This window comes from Sus scrofa, chromosome 7 (assembly GCF_000003025.6).
Source record: "Sus scrofa isolate TJ Tabasco breed Duroc chromosome 7, Sscrofa11.1, whole genome shotgun sequence".
Taxonomy (NCBI): Eukaryota; Metazoa; Chordata; class Mammalia; order Artiodactyla; family Suidae; genus Sus; species Sus scrofa.
Window position 1 is genome coordinate 54,490,700 of NC_010449.5, and position 14,250 is coordinate 54,504,949.

General features: G+C 53.3%; 1 protein-coding gene across 4 annotated transcripts in view; it reads left to right on the forward strand.

Moving 5' to 3' along the window:
- The window catches only part of ACAN (aggrecan), a 70,777-nt gene that overhangs the window by 40,870 nt on the left and 15,657 nt on the right, over positions 1-14,250 (forward strand). For 2 of the 4 annotated variants that reach the window (XM_021098297.1, XM_021098299.1), the window contains exons 8-12: positions 752-926; positions 1,395-1,522; positions 2,579-2,872; positions 5,180-5,398; positions 8,844-13,229. In XM_021098297.1, the coding sequence (XP_020953956.1) occupies positions 752-926; positions 1,395-1,522; positions 2,579-2,872; positions 5,180-5,398; positions 8,844-13,229 (5,202 nt within the window). The remainder of the gene's footprint in view (positions 1-751; positions 927-1,394; positions 1,523-2,578; positions 2,873-5,179; positions 5,399-8,843; positions 13,230-14,250) is intronic. The other 2 variants (NM_001164652.1, XM_021098298.1) reach the window with 2 other exon arrangements.

Here is a 14,250-nt window from a genome sequence, read left to right on the forward strand (position 1 = left end):
AGGAGGACCACCTACCCTCTGAACCCAGGACCCTGGGCCAGATGGAAGAAACGCCGGTGACAGTTTGATTTTTTCTTATCCTTCTCTGTATTTTCCAAATGCTCTGTCATGATTGTTTACTCTTTTTAGGATAAGAAAAAAAATGCATTTGTTTTAAAGAGTAAAGGGACAGGAGTTCCCATTGTGGGTCAGCGGTAACAAACCCAACTAGTATCCATGAGGACATGGGTTTGATCCCTGGCCTCGCTCAGCGGGTCAGTGATCTGGCACTGCCGTGAGCTGTGATGTAGGTCACAGACACGGCTTGGATCCCGAATCCTTGTGGCATAGGCGGGCAGCTACAGCTCTGATTTGACCCCTAGCCTGAGAACTTCCATGTGCCGCAGGTGTGGCCCTAAAAAGCAAAAGAAAAGAAAAGAAAAGAGTAAGGGGACAAATGAGCAGCCTGGGAGTGAAGAGCCCAGAAAGGAGTTTTGGGGACAAGCCTGGCAGAAGAGTCCTAGAAGGCTCTCTCAGGGAGATGGATTTCAGGAGCAGTTTGAACAAGCAGAGAGCAACAACTCAGCTAGGAATAGGATCAGGAGTAGGAAAAGAAGGAGTGGATAAAGAGAGGTTATTCCTCAAGGAACCAGGGCTCCCTCCATGCCCACAGAGGCTTGAGAGCCAGGCACCATGGGCACTAGCACTGTGGTGCCCCATCCATGCCCTGAGCCTGCCCCGTCTCTCCTTCTCCCTTCTCCTCCCTACCCAGGGGTTGTGTTCCATTACCGCCCGGGCTCCTCCCGCTACTCACTGACTTTCGAGGAGGCACAGCAGGCCTGCCTGCGCACTGGGGCTGTCATCGCCTCGCCTGAGCAACTCCAGGCCGCCTATGAAGCAGGCTACGAGCAGTGTGACGCCGGCTGGCTGCAGGACCAGACTGTCAGGTGACAGATAAGCGGGGCACCCCTCCCAGCCCAAACCTTGCCATGAGAAGGCAGAGCCTATGGCCCAGCACAGATGGGGGACCCGCCACACCATGGGTTCATTAACTAATAGCTCATGGCTACCCCTGTAATTTCTCCCCCAGAACCAAGGCATATTCTGAGAGGGTGGAGGTGGGCCCCTGGTGACATTAAGTCCTTGGTCATTTTGCCTCAAGAGACATAGTGAAAGAGCCCTCACCCAGCCCCCCAGTCCCCTCCAGCTAGAAAAATCTCTGAAGTGGGAATTTTCTTCCAAATCCAGGCATCTCCCAGGGGCCCCGAGACCCCTCCCCTTCCTGGTTTGAATCCCACCGGCCAGTAGATGACACCTTTGCCGGGGTCCCCGAGGGACCTGCCATCATCACCCTGGGGCCCCGTGTCCCCCAGCCCCAGAGCAGGCCTTCACCTGCCCCTCCTGTCTGCTTGCAGATACCCCATTGTGAGCCCCCGGACTCCGTGTGTGGGTGACAAGGACAGCACCCCTGGGGTCAGGACCTACGGCGTGCGGCCACCATCAGAAACCTATGATGTCTACTGCTACGTGGACAGACTCGAGGGTACAGGCCACCTGCTCGCATTTTGGGCTCTGGATGGGCAGGGGGCTGATGGGGAGACACAGAGGAGGGGGAGGTACCAACTGCCTAGTCCTCTTCCCACCTGGGAGGGGAGCGGGGGGAGGATCCAGTTTAAGAAGGGAGGCCCTCCCAGCTTCTATCTCAGGTCCTCCCCCTTCTGTCCTTCCCAGACAGTCCATGTGAATTTCCCAGCCTTGCAGGGGAGCTTTGGTTTCTTTAAAAGGCAATGAATTCTGTGGATAAATCAATCAATTTCCTTATACCAAGAAGTGTAATAACACCATCTACCTCACAGAGAATCCCAACGCCCGCAAACAAATCAAAAGCTCTGAGAAGTCCTGCAGTTTAAGAAAAACCTCTTTGACTCTGCTTAACCAAGCATCGCCCAAGCTTATTTAAAGACAGACCATTTATTTGGATTTGTGTCATTTCTTTCCATTTCAATTAACTCCTCAAATTACTGTTCCACCGAACCCAATTTTGGACATGCACATATTCTGGAAAGAATGTCCCTTGCCACCCACTGGTGTGGGACATGGACAAGTTACTTAACCTGTCTAGGCCTCAATTTCCTCATGTGTCAAATGGGGCTGATTTATGCTCATAGCAGAGACTCTTTTGAGTATTAAAATGAGATGTGCCTGGCAAGTGCCTGGGATAAGCAGGTATTCAATAAATGTGAACTTCCATCCCCCACGTCAGACAGGGACCTGGGTCGGGTCCTGGATGTTGGGACCCAACCCCCAACAGTGGCCCACAGGGTGGGGGTGAGAGTGGGGGTGGGGCCTCAGGTCCACAGCATTCAGTGCCCAGTGATTAAGTGCTGTGATTTAGGGGAGCACAGGGTGCCCAAGAGAGTGCCTCTCAGCCAGAGGAGGGGGTGCCTACGTGTGATGAGAATTCAGACAGGAGGGGAGGTTGTTTCCATGGAAAGTGACCGCCTCGTCTTAGCTCAGTTGCCTTGCCCCTGGGTGAGCAGAGGGGTGCACTGGCCATGACCGTGGAGGGTCACACCTGCCACCTGCCTCTGCCCCCCAGGGGAAGTGTTCTTTGCCACACGCCTGGAGCAGTTCACCTTCCGGGAAGCCCAGGAGTTCTGTGAATCCCAGAATGCCACACTGGCCTCCACGGGCCAGCTCTACGCTGCCTGGAGCCGCGGCCTGGACAAGTGCTACGCCGGCTGGCTGGCTGACGGCAGCCTCCGCTACCCCATTGTCACCCCAAGGCCAGCCTGCGGTGGGGACAAGCCGGGCGTGAGAACTGTCTACCTCTACCCCAACCAGACGGGCCTCCTGGACCCACTGTCCCGGCACCACGCCTTCTGCTTCCGAGGTACGTGACCTCACCTCTCCACTAGCCTATCTTCTGTCTGGGAGTGACTCCCCTGGGCTCACCCCTCCTGGCCCCTCCTGAGCTCTGTTCACTCATCAGAAAAAAGAGGAAAAAGCCACCCTCTGAGCAGGGGCGGCTCTGGAGCTAACATGGCCTTAGGCTTTGACCCCCAGGCAAGTACATCCTTCTAAAGTGCCCCCAGGAGTTCCCATCGTGGCTCAGTGGTAATGAACCTGACTAGTATCCATGAGGACACGGTTCGCTCTCTGGCCTCGCTCAGGGGGTTAAGGATCTGGCGTTGCCAGGAGCTGTGATTTAGGTCACAGATGTGGCTCGGATCCCATGTTGCTGTGGCTGTGGTGTAGGCTGGCAGCTACAGCTCCGATTTGACCTCTACCCTGGGAACCTCCATATGCCATAGGTGCAGCCCTAAAAAGAAATAAGAATAAAGTGCCCCCAGAGACACATAGAGAGAAATGACTGAGAGCATGGGCTCTAAACTCAGGCAGACCTAAATTTTAATTATGGCTTTGCTGGTCAGTAGCTGTGTGACCCTGGGTAAGTCATTTAACCTCTCTGTTCCTGATTCATCTATAAAATTGTGATGAAATAGTTCCTACCTTAAAGAGTTGCTGGAAGGAGTAACTGGAGTAGTGCATACAGAACACTTGGTATGGTGCATGGGACATAGTAAATGCTCAGTAAATGTTAGGGTTTTCGTTATAAATAAATCACACACATTGTACAACTATAAATGTAATAAATTCATTGAGTAATACAAAATAAAATAAATAAATAAATCCCACACACACTCACACACAGTCTGTTTTAATTTGTACACTCTTGTCACGTTTTCATGTTTCTAAATATTTTTGTGATCAGAAATGTCAGATTGCTCTATTTCTCTTCACTAAGCACCCAAAATTCACACTTGTTAATTGTCCAGCGTTCTGAGAGTAAGGTCCACGAATAACTCAGTGAGCGAGGGTGTGACCAAGGCCTTGCTGGGCTCTGACTGTGTGAGTCTCCACAGGCTCCATGCACTGCCTAGAATGCAGAGGGTAGTAATGGCTTGTGTCCCATTTTATATATTACACATCAAAACTCAGTAATTCATAACTTCCCGTGAATCTATAATTATTTCAAAATAAAGTTCATTTTAAAAAAATCTTGAGCATCCCCAAGTGTCCCAGACATCCCAAGTCACCTTTTAAAACCCAATTCAGGGAGTTCCCATCATGGCTCAGCAGTTAACAAACCCAGCTAGGATCCATGAGGACGTGGGTGCCCATCTCGGGCCTCGCTCAGTGGATTAAGGATCCGACATTGCCGTGAGCTGTGGTATAGGTCAAAGATGCAGCCAGGACCCTGCGTGGCTGTGGCATAGGCCGGCAGCTGCAGCTCCTATTCGACCCCTAGCCTGGGAACCTCCATATGCCCTAAAAAGACATTCGATCAATAGATAAAACCCAATTCATAGAAAGTTCCGTCCCACTCTGCCAGCCTCAAGAAAGCCACTTCCCTCCCAGAAGATTTGATGAGGTTCTTGCCCCCCGTACCCCTCTCCGTGCTCTTGGGCATCAGAAGGTTTAGCCTCGCAGCAAGTTCCCAGCCGCGCATCCCCGCCATCCATCCCTGACCCTCCATGATCTCAGCCTTGTATATAACTGCCAAGAAGTTCAGCTTCCTTCCCCATCAAGCCCACTGGTGGGTTCCCCTAAAGCAGAACAGTTACCCAGTCAGTGAACCCTGCCTTTACCCCTCCAGTGCCAGGATGGCATCATACTTTTTTTGTTTGTTTTTTAGGGCCGCACCCGCGGCATATGGAGGTTCCCAGGATAGGGATCAAATTGGAGGTACAGCCGCCGGCCTATACCACAGCCGCGTCTGCAACCTACACCACAGCTCATGGCAACGCTGGATCCCTGACCCACTGAGTGAGGCCAGGGATCGAACCCACATCCTCATGGATACTAGTCAGATTCATTTCCGCTGCACCACAATGGGAACTCCCGTAACACCTTTAAACAAAGCCTGGCAGGGGTAATATATTCTGCAGAAGTGCCTCAGACTACCCTGAAATAAAGTGCTGATGGTATGTGCTTATTGATATAGATGCGGCAAAAGGCTCTTATTAATTGAGGACCAGAGCCATCCCACTGGACGGGGTGGGAAGTGGGAGGTGAAGGACCCGAAGTTTATGCTTAGGCTTGGCCCACTCAGAGTCCCCTCCTTGCCCTGAGGAGTGCCAGCCGGAGACGGGTCACACTGGTGAGAAGGAACCCTCACCACCCATGTCCCCTTTAGGTGTCTCGGCGGTGGCGCCCTCTCCAGGAGAAGAGGAGGGTGGCACGCCCACCTCTCTCCCAGACCTAGAGGAACGGATCGCTACCCAAGTGGGGCCCGGGGTGGCTGCTGTCCCTGTGGGCGAGGAGACGACAGAAGTCGCAGCCTTCACCACTGAGCCAGAAAACCGGACAGAATGGGAATTCGTCTACACCCCAGTGGGCACTTCCCCACTGCCAGGTCTGTGCGGCTCAGGCTCTGGGGCATGTCTGTCAGCCGAGGGGGTGCTCTGGGGGCCGGGGGGGGGGGTGTTCTCTCCCTGGCACCTGTGCTCAGGTTGTCCAGCCCTAATAACAGTTGATATGCTGCTGTGGGCCACGCCAGCCACCTGGGCCACTCCAGCTAGACCGACCCCCAAGGGAGAGAAAAGGCAGCTTCGGGTTGTGAAACACATTCTCTCCCTCCCTCTCTCTCTCACTCTCTCCCCTTCCCTCCCTCTCTCTCCCCCCCACCCCACCCCACTCACTCTTTTCCATCTATACACCCCAGATGCCCAGCACTGTATCCATCAGACGATTTTCACATATGCTGTGCTCCTTTCTTTACACCCCTGATCCCTAACCTCCTAAAAACTCTCTTGGAGAAGGCGCCCTTGAGGGAAAGGAGTAGAGAGGAAATGACCTGGGGTAGGGGGTGCTGTTAGCAGTCTGACTGTGACCTCTCTCCTTGCCTTGCTCCTCCTCTGTCCCTCTTCCGGCCCAGGTATCCCCAGCCAGCATTTCCCGAGCAGCCTCTCTCGTGATGAAATCAGTTGGGACTTGATGGGATGAAAGCAACAGTCCCCAAACTCTGTTGGGAAAAGTGTTTTCTAGGCGTTCCTTTTATGGCTCAGCGGTGACGAACCCGACTCGTATCCATGAGGAGGCGGGTTCGATCCCCAACCTCGCTCAGTGGGTCTGGGATCCGGCGTTGCCATGAGCTATGCTGTACGTCACAGACCCAGCTTGGGTCTGGCATGGCTGTGGCTGTGGCTGTGGCTTAGGCTGGCAGCTGCAGCTCCAATTTGACCCCTTGCCTGGGAACCTCCATATGCCTCAGAAGTAGCCCTTAAAAAAAAGACAAAAAAGAGAAAAGAGAAGAAAAAGTGTTTTCTACCCATAAGGTTTGGGAAATGCTGGCTTCCAGAATGATTAGCAAGCTACCCCCCACCCCCGCAATCTTTTCAGAGCCTTGGAAATGCTAATATGCACTGTAAGGCAGAGGGGGCAAGAGTTCCAGATGCATCTGACCACAGGGCCATTTTTGCCTCGGCCCAGCTTGGGTAAGGCTGCATTAAAGCAGGGCACAGTCGTGAGTGTGCGTCTGGGCAAGTCAGCTGGCCAAGGGGCACATGGATTTGAAAAAAGGAATATATCAGCGCTTCCCATGAATTCATCCAGATACTCAAGCAATGCACACAGTTCCCAAGCAACTTGGCCACATCGGGTGCTCCTCTGGAAGCGGAAAACCCAAAGATGAGGGCATGTGGGTGGAGCAGGTGGGATTCTGGCCCAGAGACCTCATCCGGCAGCCACACCCGCCCATGGCCGTTTCCTTGCCCTTCACCGGGACAAGCATAACCATGTCTTCTTTGGCATGAACCTGTGGCTTGGCACAGGACTCTGGGAGCCACTGATGGGAGTTATTATCTGTGAGAGGTGACACTGTCGGCCCCATAAACAGGTTTTCCAATATTGCTTCAGTCTCCCACCACCTTGCCGATTAGAGCCATATCTGGGAACCATCTTATCACCACTGTCCATTCTATATCTTTTTCTTTAAACTGCTTTGCGGGAGTTCCCGTCGTGGCGCAGTGGTTAACGAATCCGACTAGGAACCATGAGGTTGCGGGTTCGGTCCCTGCCCTTGCTCAGTGGGTTAAGGATCCGGCGTTGCCGTGAGCTGTGGTGTAGGTTGCAGACGCGGCTCGGATCCCGCGTTGCTGTGGCTCTGGCGTAGGCCGGTGGCTACAGCTCCGATTCAACCCCTAGCCTGGGAACCTCCATATGCCGCGGGAGCGGCCCAAGAAATAGCAACAACAACAACAAAAGACAAAAAAATAAAAAAATAAAATAAACTGCTTTGCTTTTGAAAAGAAACCTAAATTTATTTTTAGAAGAAAGGCTCCATCATGTCTGTAAGTGGCCATCCCAGAGCTTTTTTGATATGTATATATAAATATCAAGCCTCTTGGATGCCACAACTGCTCTACTGAACTCCCCACCTACCCTCCAGGATTCTCCTTTAAGGAGAGTACGCTGTGAGCCTGCGCGCTGGGATCCAGGACCCTCTGTGCCCAGGTTCTCCACCCGGGAAATTAGCCGAAAAATACATGCAAGGGACAATCCCAGACAGTCATTTTTAAAAGTCAGAGGAAACAAGACAGGAAATAATGTGACCTCGATTATTAGGATGATGGAGTTTTGTTGTTTGGGTTTTTTTGTTTGTTTGTTTTTCTCTTTTCCAAATCCTCTGTTACGGGGCTCTCAGAATTTAAAATGCTGTTTATTTTTGCAAACATCATCTGGCCCTCCCAGCTTCAAACGGAAGAGTTCCAGTGAACAGACACTCAGAGAGTATCAGCATAGTCAGGAGAAATTTTTTTTTTTTTTTTTTTTGCTTTCTAGGGCTGCATCTGCGGCACATGGAAGTTCCCAGGCTAGGGGTTGAATAGGAGCTGCAGCTGCCGGCCTATCCCACAGCCACAGCAATGCCAGATCCGAGCTGCGTGTGCAACCTACACCACAGCTCATGGCAACACCGGATCCTTAACCCACTGAGCCAGGCTAGGGATTGAACCCACATCCTCATGAATACTAGTCAGATTCGTTACCGCTGAGCCACAATGGGAACTCTGAGAGAGCGTATTAAAACACTCACTGCATTGCCGTGAGCTGTGGTGTAGTTTGCAGACACGGCTCAGATCCTGCGTTGCTGTGGCTGTGGCGTAGACCAGTGGCTACAGCTCCGATTCGACCCCTAGCCTGAGAACCTCCATATGCCGCAGGTGTAGCCCTAGAAACGGCAAAAAGACTAAATAAATAAATAAGAAACACACTGTGCCGTGTCCCACCCCAGAGTTCCTGATTCTGTGGAACTGAGATGGGATCTGAGAATTTGCTTTTCTGTCAAGCTCCCAAGTGTTGCTTGTGCAGATGGTCCAGAAAACACACTTTAAAAATCATAGTTTTAGATAAATGAGGTGATAAGGCGGAAGCACGTGAAAAGTGACCTTGACTGTCTTCAGTGGCAGCCAGGCCCCCACATTCTGTGGCTTGTGTGGGCAGCACCCCCTAGAGTCTCACAAAGTACAGCCTGAGGCAGGTTGTTTCCCGGTCCCTGGTGGAATTCAGATTCCGTAAGAAAATGTTTGGTAGTTCCCATGTGGTTCAGGGGGTTAAGGATCAGGCAATGTTGCTACAGTGGCTCAGGTCGCCGCTGTGGCGTGGGTTTGATCCCTGGCCCAGGAACTTCCACATGCTGTGGGCGTGGCCAAAAAAAAAATAGAAAATGTCCACACACATCTCTGAGCTCTTAAGAGAGAAGTTTTACTGTGGAAGGAATGGAGTTCAGCTTCTTGGCACAAGCTTAAAATGGGGCAGAGTTTCTAAATCCACAGCTCATCTTTCTTCTTCCTTTCCTTCAGGGATCCCTCCTACGTGGCCTCCCACTAGTGCAGCAACAGAGGAGGGCACAGAAGGCCCTTCTGCAACAGAAGCACCCTCAACCTCAGAGGAGCCGTTCCCCTCAGAGAAGCCGTTCCCCTCAGAGGAGCCATTCCCCTCAGAGGAGCCGTTCCCCTCAGAGAAGCCATCAGCTTCAGAGGAGCCATTCCCCTCAGAGCAGCCATCTACCCTTTCAGCCCCAGTGCCCAGCAGGACTGAGCTGCCAGGTTCTGGGGAAGTATCCGGGGCACCTGAAGTCAGTGGTGACTTCACAGGCAGTGGAGAAGTTTCAGGACACCTAGACTACAGTGGGCAGCCCTCAGGGGAAATTGCAAGTGGACTGCCCTCTGAAGACCTTGATTCCAGTGGGCTCACCTCTGCAGTGGGCTCAGGCCTGCCTGTGGAAAGCGGACTGGCTTCAGGGGATGAAGATAAAATTACGTGGTCCAGCACTTCTAAAGTTGACAGATTGCCCTCTGGAGGTGAGGGCCCAGAGGGCTCTGTTTCTGGAGTAGAGGATCTCAGTGGACTTCCTTCTGGGGAAGGTCCAGAAATTTCTGCCTCCGGAGTAGAGGACCTCAGCAGACTTCCTTCTGGGGAAGGTCCAGAAATTTCTGCCTCCGGAGTAGAGGACCTCAGCAGACTTCCTTCTGGAGAAGGTCCAGAAATTTCTGCCTCTGGAATAGAGGACATTAGCCAGCTTCCTTCTGGGGAAGGTCCAGAAATTTCTGCCTCTGGAATAGAGGACCTCAGCCGACTTCCTTCTGGAGAAGGTCCAGAAATTTCTGCCTCCGGAGTAGAGGACCTCAGCAGACTTCCTTCTGGAGAAGGTCCAGAAATTTCTGCCTCTGGAGTAGAGGACATTAGCCAACTTCCTTCTGGAGAAGGTCCAGAAATTTCTGCCTCCGGAGTAGAGGACCTCAGCAGACTTCCTTCTGGGGAAGGTCCAGAAATTTCTGCCTCTGGAGTAGAGGACATTAGCCAACTTCCTTCTGGAGAAGGTCCAGAAATTTCTGCCTCCGGAGTAGAGGACCTCAGCAGACTTCCTTCTGGGGAAGGTCCAGAAATTTCTGCCTCCGGAGTAGAGGACCTCAGCAGACTTCCTTCTGGGGAAGGTCCAGAAATTTCTGCCTCTGGAGTAGAGGACATTAGCCAACTTCCTTCTGGAGAAGGTCCAGAAATTTCTGCCTCCGGAGTAGAGGACCTCAGCAGACTTCCTTCTGGGGAAGGTCCAGAAATTTCTGCCTCTGGAGTAGAGGACATTAGCCAGCTTCCTTCTGGGGAAGGTCCAGAAATTTCTGTCTCCGGAGTAGAGGACCTCAGCAGACTTCCTTCTGGGGAAGGTCCAGAAATTTCTGCCTCCGGAGTAGAGGACCTCAGCAGACTTCCTTCTGGGGAAGGTCCAGAAATTTCTGCCTCCGGAGTAGAGGACATTAGCCAGCTTCCTTCTGGGGAAGGTCCAGAAATTTCTGCGTCTGGAGTAGAGGACCTCAGCAGACTTCCTTCTGGAGAAGGTCCAGAAATTTCTGCCTCCGGAGTAGAGGACCTCAGCAGACTTCCTTCGGGAGAAGGTCCAGACATTTCTGCCTCCGGAGTAGAGGACCTCAGCAGACTTCCCTCTGGGGAAGGTCCAGAAATTTCTGCCTCTGGAATAGAGGACCTCAGCCGACTTCCTTCTGGAGAAGGTCCAGAAATTTCTGCCTCCGGAGTAGAGGACCTCAGCAGACTTCCTTCTGGAGAAGGTCCAGAAATTTCTGCCTCTGGAGTAGAGGACATTAGCCAACTTCCTTCTGGAGAAGGTCCAGAAATTTCTGCCTCCGGAGTAGAGGACCTCAGCAGACTTCCTTCTGGGGAAGGTCCAGAAATTTCTGCCTCTGGAGTAGAGGACATTAGCCAACTTCCTTCTGGAGAAGGTCCAGAAATTTCTGCCTCCGGAGTAGAGGACCTCAGCAGACTTCCTTCTGGGGAAGGTCCAGAAATTTCTGCCTCCGGAGTAGAGGACATTAGCCAGCTTCCTTCTGGGGAAGGTCCAGAAATTTCTGCCTCCGGAGTAGAGGACCTCAGCAGACTTCCTTCTGGAGGAGAGGGTCATCTAGAGACCTCTGCCTCTGGAGTGGAGGACCTCAGTGGAATTCCTTCTGGAGGTGAGGATCATCTAGAGAGCTCTGCTTCTGGAGTAGGGGACCTTAGTGGACTTCCTTCTGGAAGGGAAGGTCTGGAGATCTATGCTTCTGGAGCTGAGGATCTCAGTGGTTTGACTTCTGGGAAAGAAGACTTGGCTGGGTCAGCTTCTGGGGACTTGGATGTTGGCAGGATGCCTTCTGGAACACTAGAAAGTGGGCAAGCTCCAGAAGTAAGTGGCCTTCCTTCTGGATTTAGTGGTGAATATTCTGGGGTGGACCTTGGAAGTGGCCCATCCTCTGGCCTTCCTGACTTTAGTGAACTTCCATCTGGGTTCCCAACTGTCTCCCTCGTGGATACTACATTGGTGGAGATGGTCACCGCCACCACTGCAAGTGAACTAGAAGGAAGAGGAACCATTGGTGTCAGTGGCGCTGGAGAAACATTTGGGCTTCCCTTCAGTGAGTTGGACATTAGCGGGGGAGCAAGCGGGCACCCTTCAGGAGCAGAACTCAGTGGCCAGGCATCTGGGTCTCCTGACATCAGTGGGGAAACATCTGGACTCTTTGACGTCAGTGGACAGCCATCAGGGTTTCCTGACATCAGCGGGGGAACGTCTGGGCTTTTTGAGGTCAGTGGGCAGCCGTCAGGATTTTCTGGGGCAACATCTGGTGTGACCGAGCTTAGTGGACTGTCCTCCGGACAACCAGACATCAGTGGGGATGCTTCAGGAGTTCTTTCTGGCGTTGGCCAACCATTTGGCCTCACCGACGTGAGTGGAGAGACATCCGGGGTCCCTGATCTCAGTGGGCAGCCATCGGGGTGGCCAGGGTTCAGTGGAATGCCATCCGGAACCCCTGACCTAGTTTCGAGTGCCACGAGTGGCAGTGGGGAATCTTCTGGCATTACATTCGTGGACACCAGTTTGGTTGAAGTGACCCCAACGACCCGGAAAGAAGAAGAAGGTTTAGGGTCCGTGGAACTCAGCGGCCTCCCCTCGGGAGAGGCAGATCTCTCAGGCGCATCTGGGGTAGTGGATGTCAGTGGACTCGCTTCTGGAGCCACTGACTCCAGCGGGTTTACATCTCAGCCTCCAGAATTCAGTGGCCTCCCGAGTGGAGTAACGGAGGTCAGTGGAGAATCCTCTGGTGTTGAAATTGGGAGCAGCCTGCCCTCCGGAGCCTATGACGGCAGCGGACTTCCCCTCAGTGCTCCCACTGTCTATCTTGTGGATAGAACTCTGGTGGAGTCTGTAACCCAGGCTCCAACGGCTCAAGAAGCAGGAGAAGGGCCTCCGGGCACTTTGGAACTTAGCGGTGCCCATTCTGGAGTACCAGACATGTCTGGAGACCATTCTGGATCTGTGGACCTAAGCGGGCTTCAATCTGGGCTGGCAGAGCCCAGTGGCGAGCCAGCAAGTACTCCATATTTTAGTGGGGACTTTTCTGTCACCACCGATATAAGTGGGGACTCCTCTGCAGCCACGAGCACCAGTGGGGAGGCCTCGGGACTTCCAGAAGTTACTTTAATCGCTTCTGAGTTCGTGGAGGGTGTTACTGAACCAACCGTTTCTCAGGAACTTGGCCAGAGACCCCCTGTAACCCACACGCCCCAGCTTTTTGAGTCCAGTGGAGAAGCCTCTGCATCTGGGGATGTGCCCAGGTTCCCCGGGTCTGGGGTAGAGGCACCACCAATCCCAGAATCTAGCAGGGAGTCATCGGCCTATCCTGAGGCTGAGACAGGAGCATCTGCTGCCCCTGAGGCCAGTGGAGGAGCCTCTGGGTCCCCCGATCTGACTGAAGCCACCTCTGCCTTCCATGAAGCTGACCTGGAGGGAACCTCAGGCCTGGGAGTGAGCGTCAGCACCTCAGCCTTTCAGGAAGGCACCAGGGAGGTCTCAGCTGCCCCAGAAGTGAGCAGAGAGTCGACCACCACCTATGATGTGGGCCCAGAGGCATCAGGCTTGCCTTTGGCCACTCCCGTGTCTTCCGGAGACAGAACTGAGGTCAGCGGAGACCTGTCTGGCCACACATCGGGGTTGGAGGTTGCCATCAGCACCGCCATCCCAGAATACGCGTGGACCCAGCAGACCCAGCGCCCTGCAGAGGCCCCTCTCGAAATTGAGTCCTCAAGCCCTGTGCACTCAGGAGAAGAGATGCCAACAGCCAAACCCGCCACCTCCCAAACAGAGGCTTCCATCCCAACCCCTCCAGGACAGACAGATGAATCAGAGGCAACCACGGCAGGTATGGTCAGGATTGTTTGCCTTGAAAGGGGTTCGAGTAGTTCAGACTGTAGGATGGTTAAGAGGTGTAGAGTCGAGGTCGAAGCACAGCTCCACTGCACATGAGCTGTTCAGCCTTGGGCAAGTTTCGTAACCTCTCTGAGCCTCATCTGTAAAATGGGACTAGTACCAGGGAAGTTTAAACAAGGTTCACATGTAGAGAGAAAAGCACTTAGCCTCATACTTACAGATGTACATGCTTACAGATTGGTGACTGTTGCTGTCACAGTGGAGTTACAACACAGGAACATTTATATGGGGATTCCATGGTCTGTCCTTGGCACAGGAAACACCAGTTAATGCTGGAAATTCTGCCTGCGCCCCTTCCCCATGGAGTGGGTGTGTGATGAGAGAATGAATCCGCTGATGACATCTGTGCCCCAGAGTTTACTTTGTGCAGGGTTAAAACCTGCACAGTTCAGGGATCTCTGAAGGGTCATGTCTGCTGTGTCCCGCCTTTAGACCTTGCATCCCGACCCCCACCCTGGTGCAAGTGCATCCTCTATGTTGTAGCTGTTGCCTCCCCTTGACCTACACCTGGCACTGGGCACCAGAAGCTAACAATTTTCCTCTGCCTTTTGCTTGGGGACCCCTGGCATCCCCCTGTGCACTGAGATACCTTCCCCAGTCAGAGACCTCGCCCCCCGCCCCCGCCGGGGACACAGTCCCCAGAATCATGGTGACCCCAAACCAGCCTTTAAGCTTCTGGGGCCTCGGGCCCAGACCTCAAGTTCTTGGAGGCTACACTGCACCCCAGGCGGCTGTGTTCTTGATGCTCAGCCTCTCCCCGGGGGTGGCAGCCTCCGCCAGGTCCTGTGCTGAGAAGCCCTGCAGTGCTGGGACCGGCCAGGAGACCAAGGGACAGGTCATGTGCCTGTGCCCCCCTGGCCACACTGGCAAGCTCCGCGACATGGGGGAGAACCTCACTGGCTGTGAGGGGTGCAGGCAGAGGGGTCAGGAGGAGGCGACCAAGGTCAGCTGAG